The sequence below is a fragment of the Haliotis rufescens genome, unplaced genomic scaffold (genome assembly GCF_023055435.1).
Source record: "Haliotis rufescens isolate VD_foot unplaced genomic scaffold, xgHalRufe1.0.p SCAF_8, whole genome shotgun sequence".
NCBI lineage: Eukaryota > Metazoa > Mollusca > Gastropoda > Lepetellida > Haliotidae > Haliotis > Haliotis rufescens.
This window is the reverse complement of record NW_025964372.1, coordinates 7,877,335-7,899,416: the sequence shown is the minus strand read 5'-3', so window position 1 is coordinate 7,899,416 and position 22,082 is coordinate 7,877,335. Positions and strand designations below refer to the sequence as shown.

The window sequence follows — 22,082 nt, the reverse complement described above, 5'->3', positions numbered from 1 at the left end:
GCGGTGCAGATGCTTTGCAGACCCTGCAATCGACCGAAATCTGCATGACAGTTTACGAAAATGTAACTCCATAATACCAGCCTAGTTCAGCAAGGTTGGAAACTTGACTTTTAAAGTTTTAACTCCCTTGCCTCGGGAAGATGTAACAGACACTGCAAGAACATCCTGACAATAAATACAACATACTACATATTGCACTTTTTCTAACAAGCCGCTAGCATACATACATCAAGTCCACTTGACATCTTAACCCACTACCTCTGAAAGCAGCATGACAGCTCAAATTCAAGTAAAGCATGTGTTCATATTAACTTGCGTGTGAATGGGCAGCCAGGGCTGCTTACTGATGACCCATTGACCTCACAGGGCACTGTCCCCTCAGTCTATTCTCATGCCCTTTCTAATATAAATTATTTATATTCATAAAGAGTATCACAACCATCTATATCACAAAACTGGTGTTGTTGTTTGTTTGTTTGTTGTTTAACGCCGCAATCAGCAATATTTCAGCTATATGACGGCGGTCTGTAATTAATCAAGTCTGGACCAGACAATCCAGTGATTGATATCATGAGCATCGATCCAGGCAATTAGGATTGATGTCATGCATCAACCAAGTGTGGAGTCTGACCACCCGGTCCCGTTAGTCGCCTCTTACGACAGGCAAAGTCACCTTTTACGGCAAGCACGGGTTGCTGAAGACCTGAAACTGGTGTCAATTCAATACACTGATAAGCAGTTTAGGCAAGTAGTTATGTTGTTAGTAGTATATATGCCAGACGGGCAATGGTAGAGTACCCTTAACAGGAAAGCATTCCAGGGTGATCTACTAATCACAGAATACATGAAACTACAGTGCCAACTTTAACATGAGAAAGCTATTAAAAACATTGCAATGTTTTGGTTATGTCTTTCAAAATACAAGTCATGAAGTATGCCCAGGGATTTGTTCACCGTTGTCAGGATAAGTAACTATATACATATAAAATACTTTCCTACATGATTTGATTATGTTAATTGTTTGTCATGGAGGTTTATATATGTATAAAATCACCAACTGTCTTGAATCTAAAATCAATTATTTGTGATTATTAAACAGTATTATTTCATGACATAACTGATATTCATCTGTGGAAGTTACATCTTAGCACCGGTTAAATAAAATGTGGTGCTGGTCTACATTTGGTTTCCATCTTCTCTGCAAATCTCATGACTTAGCACCATTGACAAGAATGATGTTTTTCTTCACCGACACACATCGAGAAGGTACAGGCCCACCAGGAGACTTCTCTGGAGAGATTGGTAACAACCTCTTCCCACGACCTGGGGATATTGTCCACTTGTCAGCACTGATAAACTTTGACACATTCTCCATGAGAGAGATCGTCGCAGAGTTCACTTCCTGTCCAGCATATTCCAACTGTTCGGCTTGAGAATCGGAGAGAACAGACATCTCTTCTAGGTCAGACCCTGAGTCCTTGACGGGCCCTCTGCCCGCTGAGCTCAGCATTCTCAGAGCAGCCTTCTGTATCAGCTCTGCACAGCGGTACACTCGCCGGACATCCCCTCCACTGGTGTCTGCAACATGCACTGGACAATACAACATCCATGAAAGAAGTCAGATCTATACAAGAGTGAGTGAGAGTAACACAGGTGCAGCTGGCTGGACGTGTCTACCAGGCACCAGGTGTCTTACCTTCTAACACAGGTGCAGCTGGCTGGACGTGTCTACCAGGCACCAGGTGTCTTACCTTCTAACACAGGTGCAGCTGGCTGGACGTGTCTACCAGGCACCAGGTGTCTTACCTTCTAACACAGGTGCAGCTGGCTGGACGTGTCTACCAGGCACCAGGTGTCTTACCTTCTAACACAGGTGCAGCTGGCTGGACGTGTCTACCAGGCACCAGGTGTCTTACCTTCTAACACAGGTGCAGCTGGCTGGACGTGTCTACCAGGCACCAGGTGTCTTACCTTCTAACACAGGTACAGCTGACTGGATGTGTCTACCAGGCACCAGGTGTCTTACCTTCTAACACAGGTGCAGCTGGCTGGACGTGTCTACCAGGCACCAGGTGTCTTACCTTCTAACACAGGTACAGCTGACTGGATGTGTCTACCAGGCACCAGGTGTCTTACCTTCTAACACAGGTACAGCTGACTGGACGTGTCTACCAGGCACCAGGTGTCTTACCTTCTAACACAGGTACAGCTGACTGGATGTGTCTACCAGGCACCAGGTGTCTTACCTTCTAACACAGGTACAGCTGACTGGACGTGTCTACCAGGCACCAGGTGTCTTACCTTCTAACACAGGTACAGCCGACTGGATGTGTCTACCAGGTGTCTTACCTTCTAACACAGGTACAGCTGACTGGATGTGTCTACCAGGCACCAGGTGTCTTACCTTCTAACACAGGTACAGCCGACTGGATGTGTCTACCAGGTGCCTTACCTTCTAACACAGGTGCAGCTGGCTGGACGTGTCTACCAGGCACCAGCTGTCTTACCTTCTAACACAGGTACAGCTGACTGGACGTGTCTACCAGGCACCAGGTGTCTTACCTTCTAACACAGGTACAGCTGACTGGACATGTCAACCAGGCACCAGGTGTCTTACCTTCTAACACAGGTACAGCTGACTGGATGTGTCTACCAGGTGCCTTACCTTCTAACACAGGTACAGCTGACTGGATGTGTCTACCAGGCACCAGGTGTCTTACCTTCTAACACAGGTACAGCCGACTGGATGTGTCTACCAGGTGCCTTACCTTCTAACACAGGTACAGCTGACTGGACGTGTCTACCAGGCACCAGGTGTCTTACCTTCTAACACAGGTACAGCTGACTGGATGTGTCTACCAGGTGTCTTACCTTCTAACACAGGTACAGCTGACTGGATGTGTCTACCAGGTGCCTTACCTTCTAACACAGGTACAGCCGACTGGATGTGTCTACCAGGTGTCTTACCTTCTAACACAGGTGCAGCTGACTGGATGTGTCTACCAGGTGTCTTACCTTCTAACACAGGTACAGCTGACTGGATGTGTCTACCAGGCACCAGGTGTCTTACCTTCTAACACAGGTACAGCTGACTGGATGTGTATACCAGGCACCAGGTGTCTTACCTTCTAACGCAGGTACAGCTAACTGGATGTGTCTACCAGGTGTCTTACCTTCTAACACAGGTACAGCTGACTGGACATGTCAACCAGGCACCAGGTGTCTTACCTTCTAACACAGGTACAGCTGACTGGATGTGTCTACCAGGTGCCTTACCTTCTAACACAGGTGCAGCTGACTGAATGTGTCTACCAGGCACCAGGTGTCTTACCTTCTAACACAGGTGCAGCTGACTGGACATGTCTACGAGGTGTCTTACCTTCTAACACAGGTACAGCTGACTGGATGTGTCTACCAGGCACCAGGTGTCTTACCTTCTAACACAGGTACAGCTGACTGGATGTGTCTACCAGGTGTCTTACCTTCTAACACAGGTGCAGCTGACTGGATGTGTCTACCAGGCACCAGGTGTCTTACCTTCGAACACAGGTACAGCTGACTGGATGTGTCTACCAGATGTCCTACCTTCTAACACAGGTACAGCTGACTGGATGTGTCTACCAGGTGTCTTACCTTCTAACACAGGTACAGCTGACTGGACAAGGAGACTTGCTGTGTCTACCAAACTGTTGATGTGAGACAAGAGGGCTTGAGATCGTCGGAAGCTTGTCTGGTAGAAGTGCGGTAAGTGAGAGTCGGAGCTGTCTCGCATGCTTGTGTCCAGCTCAATCTGGAGAATGAAACAATAAGTAGCAACCATTTAATTACATTACATATACTGGTAATGACATTAATTATTTGCCTAAAATTCATCTTAAAATATAGGTCCCCTATTTCTTTATGTCAATTCTGAAAATTAATGCAAGTCTACACAATTATTCTCAAGACGTAACAAAAAAAGCACAATTTATTTTCCTTTTCTTAAAACATACACGATTTTAATTCAGATCCCATCCACTGAGAACAGCTGAGCTTATCCCAATAATATTACTGTCAGCCAATGTGTTTTTAATTAATGATCACTAATTTGTTCTTATTTCTTCCAGGACTCACTTGTTGATCAAATTTGGTGTAAGAAAATTTGGTACCTGAATTTCTTGACACTTCTGCAGCAAAACTTTGTTGGTTGAAACAACAATTTCTATGTGCTGGGGTAGATCACCATATTTCTGAAAGAATAAGTTAACATGGGCTGTCAGAGAGTCTCTCGATGCTTCATGCTGCTGCAAGGACTCACAAGAGTGCTTCACAGGACATCAATGCCTCATACAGTGCTAAAGATCTTTTGCAGCATATGTAGTCTTATATTTATAACCAACAGAGTGTATATCTGCATAGAACAGTATTCGTCTGTATACACAGCTATTATGAGGAACACAAAGTGTTTAATAATCATATCGTTTTTCATCAGATATGTTTTGAAGCAACCCGTGGTCATACTAAAATAGCCGATGGATATCAAAAACTATGTCTTACGGTGCCTACAAGGCTGCATTATCTGTTCTTTACTGTATATTTAAGCTTCAAGTATTAAGATCAGTTCAGGTTGGGGGGCGTACCAGACTTGTGACGGCTTGGTCTGCCAGAGCTTGTGCTCGACACTCGGTCTCCTCGAGGGACTGAACGCCATCTTGTAGGGACCTGTCCACGTGGGAGTCCCCTCCAGACAGGAACGCCTGGCAGACGTCATGAGCCAGCTGACAAAAATCAACATCAGCAGCATATCAGTAAACAATCATCATCATCATCATCAGCACCAGCAGCAGTAGGATTTGTCTGGAATCAGGGCTCTGACTCTTGCAACTGTCTGTGTAACTGTGGGGAACTTGTAATGGCTTTCAGAAAATTACTGTGTATTATCATATTGATGCTTGAAGGCGAGGAGAGGTGAAATAGGGTTTAACGTCGCGTTCAAATGATTGTTCTTATATAGCAACGCACGGTGTGCGTGTGTGCGTGCATACCCTGATCAGACACAGTATACGGACTCCGAACCAACCAGTTCTTGTTTTAGCCCCTTTAATGCCAAGCGCCAGGCAGGGTAACAACAAGTATCATCTTTCAAAGTCTTTTGCTATGACACGGCCCGGGATCGAACCTGCGACATTCCGCTCTCCCAGCACACTCTATCACTAGACCAAGAAGGCGGTCTGTCGATGCTTGAATGTGTGCCTGTTATCTCGTTAACGGTAAAGTCAGTGGTATTGGGAACAATTTGGGTTGTTATTGAGATTTATGTCAAAATTCTGCCGTTGAACAAAATGTTCACTAGGAATTGTCTGATAAACAGAGAATCTCCCCTGAGTGTCTTTTAATATACAATATATCAACACGAGTTGATAAAAGTGTAAAAACTCTGAGGCTTGCCAAGCGCTATCTCCTGTTGGAGCCAGTTTGGGATGTATGTCTGACAGAACAGTGAGTGAGTGAGTGAGTGAGGGTATGGATGGGGACACCAGGAATAAGCATCTCATGTAGCTCTCTGGGAGATCGAGGCTGGACCTTCATTGTGACATAGTAGTTACTGGTCTGCCCTACCACCTCTGTAGGACAGGGAAAATATGAACATTCCTGAGATTTTACACTATCGCAGACACTGTTATGACAATATCTGCAAGGAGAGTTACCTGTTGATGTCGATGTTCCCCTTGGACGTCAAACGATGTCATGTGAGTGTCTGTGACCAGTGCAATCTCCCCGCACTGCCGACACATCTTGATGACACTGTCGATGATCTTCATCCCCGACTCTTGGACCATACTGCGTAGTTCATTTTCACAACCCTATAGGGAAACAAAGAGTATGATTGCAAGATGCTCAAGATCTACTGTTTTTTTCTGGCCTGCAAATACACATGACTGGACTGGACAAAACAGTGAATGATATTATGAGAACGTTCTACTCAGTGAAGTGAAGATGAAGCAAAAGGTATTGTCTTCCAGGTGTGATCCTACAGCTTCGTGGCCAGGAAGATGGTAACAGTGTCGATGTACCGTCAAAGACGCTCAGTGATTTTGCATGAGACAAAGGGCATTATGACATTTTCATTAACTGATCAACTTTTGATTGGACGTTCTTCTATACCTAATGGAAAATATTTCGGACATTTTGAACGACACTCTGCGAATGTACTAGAAAATGAACTGATCTGAAAACCCTGACATATCCCCATGTTACGTACACAGTCCCTATTTTGATATAAGCAGAATTTCTGCCAAGACTCATTGAAGCAACTAGCCTAAAATGTGTTTGATAGGCATTACTTAGAAGTTGTCGGATGACAAAGTAGAGATAATTTATGGATAAACAACTTTTTTATTTACTGTAAAGGCGACATTTCGGCATGGATCCTTATACTGTTGTCAAGCTGTTTATGCATAAATTATCTCTACTTTGCCGGCCTAAAATTTGCTAGCTGACGTACAGGAAGATAATCTGTGTGATTATTAGCAGTAATGCTGTGTGCTTCAAAGAGCAAGAAGGCTGTAACCTCGAGCATTGTGCTACTGCAATGCCGATGAACCTCAGATTCTTACTACAATCAAACATGGCATACACATTCAGGATAGAAATGTTTCCACTTCCATTCAGAGCTGTTAAACTTCTGATCATGATGATGATTCAGTAATTTCATTTTTTAAGTTTGCTTTGGTAGATCTAACTAAGACAAAATTGTTATGGATGAGCAACTTCTTTATTACAATTGGGCTCATCCATAACAATTTTGTCTTAGTTACCATTCCAACTTCTAAATGCCACTCAAAGAGGTTTGGTAGATCTGTTAGAAGTTTTTAACTTGCTGCTAACATGACTAAAGGCTTGTGTCATACTGAAGTCTTTCAGCTTCTCACCTGTATAAACATTGCAACATGACCGCTGACTGTCCGAAGCTGTGACACTAGCTGCTGCAGCAGCTCCGTGAGGTTGGATGACTCACATCCCTCATACAGCTGCGCCCACAGACTGCAGCCGGTCGACAGCTGCTGGAGGCACACAGCCAGCTGCAGCAGGTGTCTCTCCTGGCTGTGCAATTCATCTGGAACAGAGACAGAGTCTGTCAGGGATGCTTCTTGTGGCTTGTATGTATGTTGTATCTCAGTTGTGTACATGTTGTATCTCAGTTGTAGATATGTTGTATCTCAGTTGTACACATGTTGTATCTCAGTTGTATACATGTTGTATTTCAGTTGTATACGTGTTGTATCTCAGTTGTACATGTTGTATCTCAGTTGTACATGTTGTATCTCAGTTGTGTACATGTTGTATGTCAGTTGTACATGTTGTATCTCAGTTGTGTACATGTTGTATGTCAGTTGTATACGTGTTGAATCTCAGTTGTACATGTTGTATCTCAGTTGTATACGTGTTGTATCTCAGTTGTACATGTTGTATCTCAGTTGTACATGTTGTATCTCGGTTGTATACGTGTTTTATCTCAGTTGTACATGTTGTATCTCAGTTGTACACATGTTGTATCTCAGTTGTATACGTGTTTTATCTCAGTTGTACATGTTGTATCTCAGTTGTATACATGTTGTATCTCAGTTGTACATGTTGTATCTCAGTTGTATACGTGTTTTATCTCAGTTGTACATGTTGTATCTCAGTTGTATACATGTTGTATCTCAGTTGTACATGTTGTATCTCAGTTGTACACATTTTGTATCTCAGTTGTATATGTGTTGTATCTCAATTGTACATGTTGTATCTCAGTTGTACACATTTTGTATCTCAGTTGTATACGTGTTGTATCTCAGTTGTACATGTTGTATCTCAGTTGTACATGTTGTATCTCAGTTGTACACATGTTGTATCTCAGTTATATACGTGTTGTATCTCAGTTGTATACGTGTTGTATCTCAGTTGTATACATGTTGTATCTCAGTTGTATACATATTGTATCTCAGTTGTACTCATGTTGTATCTCAGTTGTACATGTATCTCAGTTGTACACATGTTGTATCTCATTGTACATGTTGTATCTTAGTTGTACATGTTGTATCTCAGTTATATACATGTTGTATCTCAGTTGTATATGTGTTGTATGTCAGTTGTATATGTGTTGTATCTCAGTTTTATACATGTTTTATCTTAGTTGTACAAATGTTGTATCACAGTTGTACACATGTATCTCAGTTGTACACATGTTGTATCTCAGTTGTATACATATTGTATCTCAGTTGTACACATGTTGTATCTCAGTTGTACATGTATCTCAGTTGTATACGTGTTGTATCTCATTGTACATGTTGTATCTTAGTTGTACATGTTGTATCTCAGTTATATACGTGTTGTATCTCAGTTGTATACGTGTTGTATCTCAGTTGTACATATGTTGTATCTCAGTTGTACACATGTTGTATCTCAGTTGTATATGTGTTGTATCTCAGTTGTACATGTTGTATCTCAGTTGTACACATGTTGTATCTCAGTTGTACATCTTGTATCTCAGTTGTACACATGTTGTATGTCAGTTGTATACGTGTTGTATCTCAGTTGTACATGTTGTATCTCAGTTGTACACATTTTGTATCTCAGTTGTATACGTGTTGTATCTCAATTGTACATGTTGTATCTCAGTTGTACACATGTTGTATCTCAGTTGTATACGTGTTGTATCTCAGTTGTACATGTTGTATCTCAGTTGTACATGTTGTATCTCAGTTGTACACATGTTGTATCTCAGTTATATACGTGTTGTATCTCAGTTGTATACGTGTTGTATCTCAGTTGTATACATGTTGTATCTCAGTTGTATACATATTGTATCTCAGTTGTACACATGTTGTATCTCATTGTACATGTATCTTAGTTGTACATGTTGTATCTCAGTTATATACGTGTTGTATCTCAGTTGTATACGTGTTGTATCTCAGTTGTACATATGTTGTATCTCAGTTGTACACATGTTGTATCTCAGTTGTATATGTGTTGTATCTCAGTTGTACATGTTGTATCTCAGTTGTAAACATGTTGTATCTCAGTTGTATACGTGTTGTATCTCAGTTGTACATGTATCTCAGTTGTACACATGTTGTATCTCATTGTACACATGTTGTATCTCAGTTATATACGTGTTGTATCTCAGTTGTATACGTGTTGTATCTCAGTTGTATACATGTTGTATCTCAGTTGTATACATATTGTATCTCAGTTGTACACATGTTGTATCTCAGTTGTACACATGTTGTATCTCAGTTGTACACATGTTGTATCTCAGTTATATACGTGTTGTATCTCAGTTGTATACGTGTTGTATCTCAGTTGTATACATGTTGTATCTCATTGTACATGTTGTATCTTAGTTGTACATGTTGTATATCAGTTATATACGTGTTGTATCTCAGTTGTATACGTGTTGTATCTCAGTTGTATACGTGTTGTTTCTCAGTTGTACATGTTGTATCTTAGTTGTACATGTTGTATCTCAGTTATATACGTGTTGTATCTCAGTTGTATACGTGTTGTATCTCAGTTGTACATATGTTGTATCTCAGTTATATACGTGTTGTATCTCAGTTGTACACATGTTGTATCTAAGTTGTATATGTGTTGTATCTCAGTTGTACATGTTGTATCTCAGTTGTAAACATGTTGTATCTCAGTTGTATACGTGTTGTATCTCAGTTGTACATGTTGTATCTCAGTTGTGTACATGTATCTCAGTTGTACACATGTTGTATCTCAGTTGTACACATGTTGTATCTCAGTTGTACACATGTTGTATCTCAGTTATATACGTGTTGTATCTCAGTTGTATACGTGTTGTATCTCAGTTGTATACATGTTGTATCTCATTGTACATGTTGTATCTTAGTTGTACATGTTGTATATCAGTTATATACGTGTTGTATCTCAGTTGTATACGTGTTGTATCTCAGTTGTATACGTGTTGTATCTCAGTTGTGTACATGTTGTATCTCAGTTGTGTACAAGTTGTATCTCAGTTGTATATGTGTTGTATGTCAGTTGTATATGTGTTGTATCTCAGTTTAATACATGTTGTATCTCAGTTTAATACATGTTGTATCCCAGTTTAATACATGTTGTATCTCAGTTTTATACATGTTGTATCTCAGTTTAATACATGTATCTCAGTTGTACACATGTTGTATCTCAGTTTAATACATGTTGTATCCCAGTTTAATACATGTTGTATCTCAGTTTTATACATGTTGTATCTCAGTTGTACACATGTTGTATCTCAGTTGTACACATGTTGTATCTCAGTTGTATACATGTTGTATCTCAGTTGTACATGTTGTATCTCAGTTGTACACATGTTGTATCTCAGTTGTACACATGTTGTATCTCAGTTGTACACATGTTGTATCTCAGTTTAATACATGTATCTCAGTTGTACACATGTTGTATCTCAGTTTTATACATGTTGTATCTCAGTTGTACACATGTTGTATCTCAGTTTAATACATGTATCTCAGTTGTACACATGTTGTATCTCAGTTTAATACATGTTGTATCCCAGTTTAATACATGTTGTATCTCAGTTTTATACATGTTGTATCTCAGTTGTACACATGTTGTATCTTAGATGTATACATGTATCTCAGCTGCATATCATGTGTCAATTGTATGCACATTGTATCTGCATGGTTGAGCTCACCATCAGGTCCTCCCGTCGAGTCCACGATGGCTAACACAGACAGACGAAGGTCGTGACAACTGCACAGAATCTTGTCGGCAAAACTCTCTTGTAGTGCAGTTCCTGTATAGTACAAAGAACAGTCATAAGGCCTTTACTCTACTTGACATTACATCTCTCACAGGAAGTCATCGAAACAGGGCACTGTACATCACTGACCTTGACCTTGCTATTGTTTGATGGGCATTACTTAGAAGTTGACAGACGACAAAGTAGACACAAATTATGGATAACAGTTTCCTTATTTACTGTAATGGTGACGTATTGGTATAGATCCTTATACCGTTGTCAAGCAAGACTGAATTATGAACATGGTACAGAATATATATAGTAGGCATAGGATTAACAGTAACAACAATTGCATACAAGAAGTGATTAACATGAGAAGGTTAAATACTGACAACAGAAGGATAATATTGACAACAGAAGGATAATACTGACAACAGAAGGATAATACTGACAACAGAAGGTTAATACTGACAACAGAAGGTTAATACTGAAAACAGAAGGATAATACTGTAACAACATGTAACAATCAGCCATCTCGGACCATATCAGCAACTGCTGCAATCACAACATCAACTGGAAAACGTCCAAATCCTCTCCAACAACCTCCATGATTTCACTAAAAGAAAACTAACAGAAGCAGTCCACATACACCGCCACAAGCCATCAATCAACAGGGATCAAGGCTATTTCATCCCATCCGCCTACTATGAACTCATTAAGCAATAATCACCCCACCTATGTATACTTAATCCTGTTTAACTGGCTTCCTGTCTTATTCGCTTCTTCATCATGTGTTCTCTGTCCATCATGTTGTTACAGTATATATAGTGGTCGCCTTTACAGTAAATAAAGAAGCTGTCATCCCTATATTGAGTCTACTTTGTACTTTGCTCGGTGTCACTGTGCAAGTGATGATCTGACTGACCAATGAGACGACTAACAGGAAGTTGACATTATCCAATCAGAAGCTAGTATCTAAATGGTGACTTCTATTCCAGACTACACTTTTAAATATATTTTGAGAAAGTTGTCCCTTTGAAATTTTTAAAATTAAGAAAAGAAAATTCTGGAATGTCTAATACTACTATGTGGCTGAGATTGTTGTCAAAATCAGTCATACGGAATGTCCCTTGTTAACCTTTTCAAAATCGCATGATTAGAAAACACCTCTGGACTTTCACTTTCATGATCTTGTGACGCTCTGATTGGTGGGATGAAAGGTCGTTCTGACATGAACTGTAATGGGATGTCCTCAGGTGTTTATGTAGTGGTAGCAAGCAGAAAGAACTAATTTCAATGAGACTGGTCACTGATCCTGCGTAAAACTGAACAGCACTAAACAACCTAGTAACACGTGACATCTCATCACGTAGTGGGGTGGCAGTCTGTGTGCATCAACCGCCTCCGTACCTGAATGTCTGTCGGTGATCCTTGCTACAAGGTCCTTGCACATCCGGGAAACATCAGCCAAGCTGGAATGGTTCCCAACAGATCCGAGAGACACTGAAGATGGATACTAGTGTGAATGTCCTTGCATAGGAATGAATCTAACTGCGCAGTAATATAAAACTGTATCTGTCTGAGTGTGGGGGACAATATTCATTGGTTCATCATGACATCAGATATATGTCACATGATGTTTGATTGTGCATATTGCAATCTGCAGTGATATGAACTAATATCACTTTACAGGCTTTTTATTTCTTGAGATCATCCAATTCATTCCTGGGCAAACATATCTTGCTTAACTTAATACTTAACTTGCTTCAAGATGGGGAGAAAAACTGGTTGTTATATTTCCTTTTTTGGGAAAGTTATTATTATTATTATAAGAAAAGTCTTATCTGTTCCAAATTAACAACACATCAACGTCTTAATCACTTGATTTTTTTAAAAATAATCCGAGTTTATGTTGTATTCCTGCTTCATGACCTCTTTGCATTTGCGAAGAGATCCTATTTATTTGATTGGTTTATCATATTGATAACACAATCCATTATGAGACTTACATCTTTTGTACGTATAGCTGCTGCTACTGCTGAGTTGGGAGGACCGGCAGGAGGACAGAGGACTCCGGTGGTAGCCAGCCATGCTGCAGAAGACACACATCGGGTAAAGTGAAGGTGGTCACAGGTAAAGTGAAAGTGGGTCACAGGTAGAGTGAAGGTGGTCACAGGTAAAGTGAAAGTGGTCACAGGTAAAGTGAAGGTGGGTCACAGGTAAAGTGAAAGTGGTCACAGGTAAAGTGAAGGTGGGTCACAGGTAAAGTGAAGGTGGGTCACAGGTAAGGTGAAGGTGGGTCACGTGTAAAGTGAAGGTGGGTCACAGGTAAAGTGAAGGTGGGTCACAGGTAAAGTGAAGGTGGGTCACAGGTAAAGTGAAGGTGGTCACAGGTAAAGTGAAGGTGGGTCACAGGTAAAGTGTTGGTCACAGGTAAAGTGAAGGTGGGTCACAGGTAAAGTGAAGGTGGGTCACAGGTAAAGTGTTGGTCACAGGTAAAGTGAAGGTGGGTCACAGGTAAGGTGAAGGTGGGTCACAGGTAAGGTGAAGGTGGGTCACAGGTAAAGTGAAGGTGGGTCACATGTAAAGTGAAAGTGGGTCACAGGTAAAGTGAAGGTGGGTCACAGGTAAAGTGAAGGTGGGTCACAGGTAAAGTGTTGGTCACAGGTAAAGTGAAGGTGGGTCACAGGTAAAGTGAAGGTGGGTCACAGGTAAAGTGAAGGTGGGTCACAGGTAAAGTGAAAGTGGTCACAGGTAAAGTGAAAGTGGTCACAGGTAAAGTGAAGGTGGGTCACAGGTAAAGTGAAGGTGGGTCACAGGTAAGGTGAAGGTGGGTCACAGGTAAGGTGAAGGTGGGTCACAGGTAAGGTGAAAGTGGTCACAGGTAAAGTGAAGGTGGGTCACAGGTAAAGTGAAGGTGGGTCACAGGTAAAGTGAAGGTGGTCACAGGTAAGGTGAAGGTGGGTCACAGGTAAGGTGAAGGTGGGTCACAGGTAAAGTGAAGGTGGGTCACAGGTAAGGTGAAGGTGGGTCACAGGTAAGGTGAAGGTGGGTCACAGGTAAAGTGAAGGTGGGTCACAGGTAAGGTGAAGGTGGGTCACAGGTAAAGTGAAGGTGGGTCACAGGTAAAGTGAAGGTGGGTCACAGGTAAGGTGAAGGTGGGTCACAGGTAAAGTGAAGGTGGGTCACAGGTAAAGTGAAGGTGGGTCACAGGTAAAGTGAAAGTGGTCACAGGTAAAGTGAAGGTGGGTCACAGGTAAAGTGAAGGTGGGTCACAGGTAAGGTGAAGGTGGGTCACAGGTAAAGTGAAGGTGGGTCACAGGTAAAGTGAAAGTGGTCACAGGTAAAGTGAAGGTGGGTCACAGGTAAAGTGAAGGTGGGTCACAGGTAAGGTGAAGGTGGGTCACAGGTAAGGTGAAGGTGGGTCACATGTAAAGTGAAGGTGGGTCACAGGTAAGGTGAAGGTGGGTCACATGTAAAGTGAAGGTGGGTCACAGGTAAAGTGAAGGTGGGTCACAGGTAAAGTGAAAGTGGTCACAGGTAAAGTGAAGGTGGGTCACAGGTAAAGTGAAGGTGGGTCACAGGTAAGGTGAAGGTGGGTCACATGTAAAGTGTTGGTCACAGGTAAAGTGAAGGTGGGTCACAGGTAAAGTGTTGGTCACAGGTAAAGTGAAGGTGGGTCACAGGTAAGGTGAAGGTGGGTCACATGTAAAGTGAAGGTGGGTCACAGGTAAAGTGTTGGTCACAGGTAAAGTGAAGGTGGGTCACAGGTAAAGTGAAGGTGGGTCACATGTTAAGTGAAGGTGGTCACAGGTAAAGTGAAGGTGGGTCACAGGTAAAGTGTTGGTCACAGGTAAAGTGAAGGTGGGTCACAGGTAAAGTGAAGGTGGGTCACAGGTAAAGTGAAGGTGGTCACAGGTAAAGTGAAGGTGGGTCACAGGTAAAGTGAAGGTGGGTCACAGGTAAAGTGAAAGTGGTCACAGGTAAAGTGAAGGTGGGTCACAGGTAAAGTGAAGGTGGGTCACAGGTAAAGTGAAGGTGGTCATTTTGAACAAATGTCACCCACATTCTATTTTTCTATAAAACTACATACACATAATACAGCATTCTCACCATTCTCCATTATCCAGTGTAACACCTTCATTTTGAATCAGATTCGTACGGTACAAGGCTAAAATTAACTTTCCAATCAAGATACTCTCATGAGCAAGAGACATCTTGTGCTTAGTTAGTGATACAGAGATGGAGAGAGTGACATCACTTCCAAGAGGAAGCTTGGGTGGCAAATGATTCCAGGGTATTTATCAGATAGAAAGGAGACATATATATTGAGGATGATTAACCAACTGCTTGTCCTTCTTTTGGAGTTTTGAGTGACATGAATATTCTTAAGGAAATAACAGATTTTCTATGGCCAGAAGTATGTATTTTTGAATTGGCTGTATCAAGCATCTATTGCTAATCGATGGTCATATCTGTTACTTTGATATGAGCTTGTGTTTTCTTGTAGTAGGTAGTTATGTGACAACACATGTCAAATTGTATATGCAGGGAATGCTTGAGGTCTCCTATCCTGGCCGCGTGGAGAGAAAGCAACTTACACCTGGGGGGAGTTGAGGGGGGAGCCGGCCAGGTGAGGGTCCCTCTCCCAGCTGTCCCCAGGGTCATGGAACACCTCGTCATCCTCCGAACAACTCTCACCCTCGTTCTGAAACACAAGGCACCCATCAAAGGCGTGGATCAAAGGAGCTGCCTCTACTGTAGATAACGGAGACAAGATGGCACAGAGAACCTAACATTTGGCATGAAGTCAGAACCAAATACACAGTGAGAGGACACATCAAAGTGGTGCAATCTTCTGAATAATGTTTTTGAATGATGGAGGTTAGGCTCAACCTTCCATTTATTTCATAAAATGGTAAAGATATTTGAAATATTTTGAAACCAGTGTAACAACAAAATTGAACACTTCACTCGAGTTTTGTGAAGAAATATTGAATGTTATATAATTTATGATCTAAAAATGATCCCCTCTGTCCCACATGTGGGCTCAATATACTGTAAATCATGAAATTAACGCAACAAATGTGAGTGTTCCTCTCTCGCATGAATAAAGTTATTATCTGGATATACTGGAGTATACGGCCATGTCCAGTTCACTGCACATACATGTAGATGGAAACAATGACACTCCTAACACAGCTCACAGTAAAGTGTAACTGGCCACTAGATTCAGACAGTGCTTCTCACCAAGTTCCCTGTCAAGTGTGGTCAGCATGGTCACTTTGTTTACACAAGTAGATCAAGCCTGGCATCTTTATTCTTGGAACCTTGTCAAATAATCTTATTATTTACAAGCAAAACACTGCTCATCTACATAGTGAAAATGTCCAGTACAGCAACAGCAGTCGTGGCGAATACATAACACTGCTCATTTTCGCTGAAGGATTGTGCTAACTCATTCAAAAATACTTAAAACCTGTATCCGACCTATCTCTTTTGAACATGCATTGTTTGTGAAGTTAAGTATGTGAAAATAGGAAATCATAAAAGTTCATCAAAGTGCTTCACCCCGATCAGCTGATCACCCCATACTTTAACATGGAACTCTAAGTCGACAGTTCTGGTGTTATCTTTAGCTGATTAGTTTTCATAGATCAAAGGAAGGACAACATTTCAGACAAGGGGGCGACACATGCATTAATTTGGTGACACATCAATTTCATCATTAACAGTATCCCAAGTAAGCCATGCTTTTTCAAAGAACCATAATTCAAGCTACAGCTGTTACTCACTCACTCGTCAGTCTGTGGAACCTACCTGGAACAGATCCCTCATGTGCAACAGCTTCTCCTCAAACTTGACCAGTGTCCAGTACGTGCAGATGTTATGTTTGGTGTTGGTCACTTTGATGAGCGGCTTCACTTGGTCATCTTCCAAAATGTCTTCCCGGCTGAATGTCTGCAACATGACATGACAACTGCTCTTATACCCCGCCATGAATAACACAGACTACATGTGGATTTATGAGCAGGAGACTAAATCCCTTTTACCCCGCTTCGAAGCAAAAGGCTGAACGCTTTTTCCAAGTCAATGAACTTCATGTGACACAGCACAGTTAACCTCAGCTCAATCGAACAGCTGTTTTCTATCAATGTGGAATTTCTTTGAATTCTTTAACAATGGCAGATTAAAACATGTCAGTAAGATACATTTGTTGTAGCAGTATCACTCAGGGTACATGTGGTTTTAAACTTCCCTTGTTAGGTTTAATACCTCATGGTACAAAACCTAACGTGGGATGCACAAAACCACATGTACCGTGAGTGATACTGCTACAACATATATTATTATTCTCTTTAGTTTCATAAATGTAAAACTTTCCATGATATATAAAAATACTTCTAAGTTTGTTCCACCTCATAAGGACATGCCTAGCTGTGACATGCAAAGTTAAGCTCCGTGACACACATACCCAGAAACCATGATCCCTTGACAGTGGAAGTTAACAACAAAGCCTGAATATACATTGAGCCAGTTAAAATGTCACTCCCACCTCAGAAACAAAGACAAGGTTTGATATCTGTCATATTTGCTATTGGTATTGCACTTGATTCTGAGCCAGGAATTCCTGTGCCATCTGTACATGCACAAGTAAGATTGTACAAATATAGGTCATTGTGCTAAACTATAGAGATATTATATCTCTACCATAATCGAGTCTGGACCAGACAATCCAGTGATTGATACCATGAGCATCAATCCACGCAATTGGGATACGATGACATGCAACAACCAAGTCAGCGAGCCTGACCACCCAATCCTGTTAATCGCCTCTTACGACAAGCATGGGTTGCTGAAGACCTATTCTAACCCGGATCTGAACGGGTTATAGATCTAGTGTTACTGTTAATATTCTATTATTATTCTAACTATTATAGTGGACAGAAAGATTAATGTTCCCCAATTTCTAATCTTTGAAATAATTCTGAGGTAAATTTTCCAGTGTATAAGATCGCTACAGCTTGAAGACTGTTCCATGTCCATTACTCTATGTAGACAGTTTTAGTTTGAAGGCCTGGTAGATTTTTAGCATGTCAGCCTTGAATTCAGGATAATCGGCCACCTATTGGAGTCTCAGGAAGATTGAATAGTAATCTACATTAGAGGGTGATATTCTCTCTATGAACCAGAGATGGCATCAAAGTAATAACAGTTGTTGTTCATGTTCTACCCTGTGCTCACCGTATTCTTCTTCAGGTACTGACTGATCTTGTTGGCTTCCCTCAGTAGCAGCGCCACCTTGTAGAGGTCAGTGCGACCGGTCATGGTGTCAGGCACTCGCTGGCGTTTGGACGGTGTCATCATCTCGGTACGCTTCTGTTTCAGCTTCTCCAGGTTCTCCACTGCCTTCTGTTTCTCTGAGTGCAGCAGTTCCAGAAGTCGAGACCTGCCCAGTGGTATCTGTCCCGCTGTCTGCGATATGGACATGGCATCGTCTTACATAGCCCACACAATAATAATAATATTTACTGAAAACTTGAACTATAAGTTTTACCTGATCACACATATTTCAGTTGCATTAACAAAAAAATGAATGCCAACAAGATGTGACGGAGACATTAATTTACTGGTGGCCTATACCATGTGACGGAGATGAAGATGCTGGTGTATACCTTCTCCGCTGCCTGGGCCTCCTCCACCTGCCTCCTCCTCCCTGCCAACACCTCCTGCTCCAGCATCTGCAACATCATCACATCACTGATGGGGGCACAAGGCAGAGGCACAACACAGTGAGACAACACAGTGAGACAACACAGTGAGACAACAGTGAGACAACACAGTGAGACAACACAGTGAGACAACAGTGAGACAACACAGTGAGACAACACAGTGAGACAACAGTGAGACAACACAGTGAGACAACACAGTGAGACAACACAGTGAGACAACACAGTGAGACAACACAGTGAGACAACACAGTGAGACAACACAGTGAGACAACACAGTGAGACAACACAGTGAGACAACACAGTGAGACAACACAGTGAGACAACACAGTGAGACAACAGTGAGACAACACAGTGAGACAACAGTGAGACAACACAGTGAGACAACACAGTGAGACAACACAGTGAGACAACACAGTGAGACAACACAGTGAGACAACACAGTGAGACAACACAGTGAGACAACACAGTGAGACAACACAGTGAGACAACAGTGAGACAACACAGTGAGACAACAGTGAGACAACACAGTGAGACAACACAGTGAGACAACACAGTGAGACAACACAGTGAGACAACACAGTGAGACAACACAGTGAGACAACACAGTGAGACAACAGTGAGACAACACAGTGAGACAACACAGTGAGACAACACAGTGAGACAACACAGTGAGACAACACAGTGAGACAACACAGTGAGACAACACAGTGAGACAACACAGTGAGACAACAGTGAGACAACACAGTGAGACAACACAGTGAGACAACACAGTGAGACAACACAGTGAGACAACACAGTGAGACAACACAGTGAGACAACACAGTGAGACAACACAGTGAGACAACAGTGAGACAACACAGTGAGACAACACAGTGAGACAACACAGTGAGACAACACAGTGAGACAACACAGTGAGACAACAGTGAGACAACACAGTGAGACAACACAGTGAGACAACACAGTGAGACAACACAGTGAGACAACACAGTGAGACAACACAGTGAGACAACACAGTGAGACAACAGTGAGACAACACAGTGAGACAACACAGTGAGACAACACAGTGAGACAACACAGTGAGACAACACAGTGAGACAACACAGTGAGACAACACAGTGAGACAACAGTGAGACAACACAGTGAGACAACACAGTGAGACAACACAGTGAGACAACACAGTGAGACAACACAGTGAGACAACACAGTGAGACAACACAGTGAGACAACACAGTGAGACAACACAGTGAGACAACACAGTGAGACAACACAGTGAGACAACACAGTGAGACAACACAGTGAGACAACTACGAGAATCAGAAAATAATGAATTGATCCATAACTGCAATCCAGATTTATCTAGAGTACTTCACTTGATTCAACTCGTGTAATCTGCTCACCATCTTCTGTTTCTTCAGCTTGCTGATGATATCCTCAGCCTCTTGTCTCCACTCCTCTGCCTTGCGAGCCTCGAGACTCTGGCTGCTCTGAAATACAAGACATGGTACACATTCTTCAACAGATGTGTTACTGGCTGTGTGGCATCACTTCAACTACCAGTAAATGCTCCAGTCCATCATCCAGTGCCTGGCCTAGCTGTGCCTACTCCAGTCCACCTGCCAGTGCCTGGCCTAGCTGTGCCTACTCCCATCCACCTACCAGTGCCTGGCCTAGCTGTGCCTACTCCAGTCCACCTGCCAGTGCCTGCCCTAGCTGTGCCTACTCCAGTCCACCTGCCAGTGCCTGCTCAAGCTGTGCCTACTCCAGTCCACCTGCCAGTGCCTGGCCTAGCTGTGCCTACTCCAGTCCACCTACCGGTGCCTGCTCCAGTCCATCTCCCAGTGCCTGTCATAGCTGTGCCTACTCCAGTCCAACTGCCAGTGCCTACTCCAGTCCACCTGCCAGTGCCTGTCCTAGCTGTGCCTACTCCAGTCCACCTCCCAGTGCCTGCCCTAGCTGTGCCTACTCCAGTCCACCTCCCAGTGCCTGCCCTAGCTGTGCCTACTCCAGTCCACCTCCCAGTGCCTGCCCTAGCTGTGCCTACTCCAGTCCACCTCCCAGTGCCTGCTCTAGCTGTGCCTACTCTAGTCCACGAACCAGTTCCTACTCAACCTGTGCCTGTCTAGTCCACCTACCAGTGTCTGCTCTAGCTGTGCCTACTCCAGTCCACCTCCCAGTGCCTGCTCTAGCTGTGCCTACTCTAGTCCACCTACCAGTGCCTGCTCTACCAGTGCCTACTCCAGTCCACCTACTAGTGCTTAATCCAGTCCACCTACCAGTGCCTACTCCAGTCTACCTACCAGTGCCTACTCCAGTCCACCTACCAGTGCCTACTCCAGTCTACCTACCAGTGCCTGCTCTAGCTGTGCCTACTCCAGTCAACCTACCAGTGCCTGCTCTACCAGTGCCTACTCCAGTCCACCTACCAGTGTCTGCTCTAGCTGTCCCTACTCTAGTCCACCTACCAGTGCCTTCTCCAGTCCACCTACCAGTGCCTGCTCTAGCTGTGCCCACCCCAGTCCACCTACCAGTGCCTACTCAACCTGTGCCTACTCCAGTCCACCTACCAGTGTCTGCTCTAGTTGTGCCTACTCCAGTCCACCTACCAGTGCCTGCTCTACCAGTGCCAGCTCTAGCTGTGCCTGCTCTACCAGTGCCTACTCCAGTCCACCTACCAGTGCCTACTCAACCCGTGCCTACTCCAGTCCACCTACCAGTGCCTGCTCTACCAGTGCCTACTCCAGTCCACCTACCAGTGCCTGCTCTACCAGTGCCTGCACTAGCTGTGCCTACTCGAGTCCACCTACCAGTGCCTGCTCCAGCTGTGCCAGCCTGTCCTCGTAGCCTGTCTTCTGCTGGTCCAGCACCTGGGCAGCCTCCTTCCTGGCCTTCTCCACCTCCTCCACCAGCTCCTGCTGAGCCTGCCGCCGCGCCTCATCCAGCTCACACTGCAGCCTGCAGGCAGACACACACTCAGTGTTGAGGGACAGTAACATTATCACAGCACTTAACATCTGAAGTGAACTTTTCACCGTAACTGACATTCAGGCAAAATCCCGAGGAGGATTCCTGTGGAGACCATGATCATGAACAGACAGATCCTGTTTGACTCACCTGGCTTCTTGGACTCGCAGTAACTCCTGCTTGGCAAACTCAAAGTCCTTCACCTCACTGGACGTCAGACTCGTCTTCTTGCCCTTCTGGACTTCCATTGGATGGTTGAACCTGAACACAACACAGGTCACCATCACTAACAGGAGGACAAGGCACAGGTCATTATCACCAATAGTAGGACACGACACAGGTCATTATCACCAATAGTAGGACACGACACAGGTCATTATCACCAATAGTAGGACACCACACAGGTCACCATCACTAACAGTAGGACACGACACAGGTCAACATAACTAACAGGAGGATACGACACAGGTCACCATCACTAACAGGAGGACACGGCACAGGTCACCATCACTAACAGGAGGACAAGGCACAGGTCACCATCACTAACAGGAGGACACGACACAGGTCACCATCACTAACAGGAGGACACGACACAGGTCACCATCACTAACAGGAGGACACGGCACAGGTCATCATCACTAACAGGAGGACACGAC

The 22,082-nt window shown here is 43.2% G+C and overlaps 1 protein-coding gene and 1 long non-coding RNA gene across 2 annotated transcripts in view; one reads left to right on the top strand and one right to left on the bottom strand.

The window, feature by feature from the left end:
• Positions 1-581: 581 nt before the first annotated feature.
• Positions 582-22,082, bottom strand: part of LOC124148953 (kinesin-like protein KIF14) — a 48,671-nt gene continuing 27,170 nt past the window's right edge. The window contains exons 16-31 of the mRNA XM_046520244.2: positions 21,577-21,687; positions 21,270-21,417; positions 19,863-19,949; positions 18,409-18,474; positions 17,978-18,208; positions 16,553-16,693; positions 15,334-15,440; positions 12,742-12,824; positions 12,143-12,235; positions 10,685-10,786; positions 6,912-7,096; positions 5,688-5,843; positions 4,620-4,757; positions 4,149-4,229; positions 3,634-3,790; positions 582-1,578 (exon numbers count right to left, since the gene is read on the bottom strand). Coding sequence (XP_046376200.2) covers positions 1,208-1,578; positions 3,634-3,790; positions 4,149-4,229; positions 4,620-4,757; positions 5,688-5,843; positions 6,912-7,096; positions 10,685-10,786; positions 12,143-12,235; positions 12,742-12,824; positions 15,334-15,440; positions 16,553-16,693; positions 17,978-18,208; positions 18,409-18,474; positions 19,863-19,949; positions 21,270-21,417; positions 21,577-21,687 — 2,257 coding nt within the window. The 3' untranslated portion in view covers positions 582-1,207. The remainder of the gene's footprint in view (positions 1,579-3,633; positions 3,791-4,148; positions 4,230-4,619; positions 4,758-5,687; positions 5,844-6,911; positions 7,097-10,684; positions 10,787-12,142; positions 12,236-12,741; positions 12,825-15,333; positions 15,441-16,552; positions 16,694-17,977; positions 18,209-18,408; positions 18,475-19,862; positions 19,950-21,269; positions 21,418-21,576; positions 21,688-22,082) is intronic.
• On the top strand, positions 3,147-3,348 carry LOC125376853. The gene is made up of 3 exons (XR_007219342.1): positions 3,147-3,164; positions 3,220-3,267; positions 3,316-3,348. It is a non-coding gene; the product is annotated as an uncharacterized LOC125376853 (long non-coding RNA).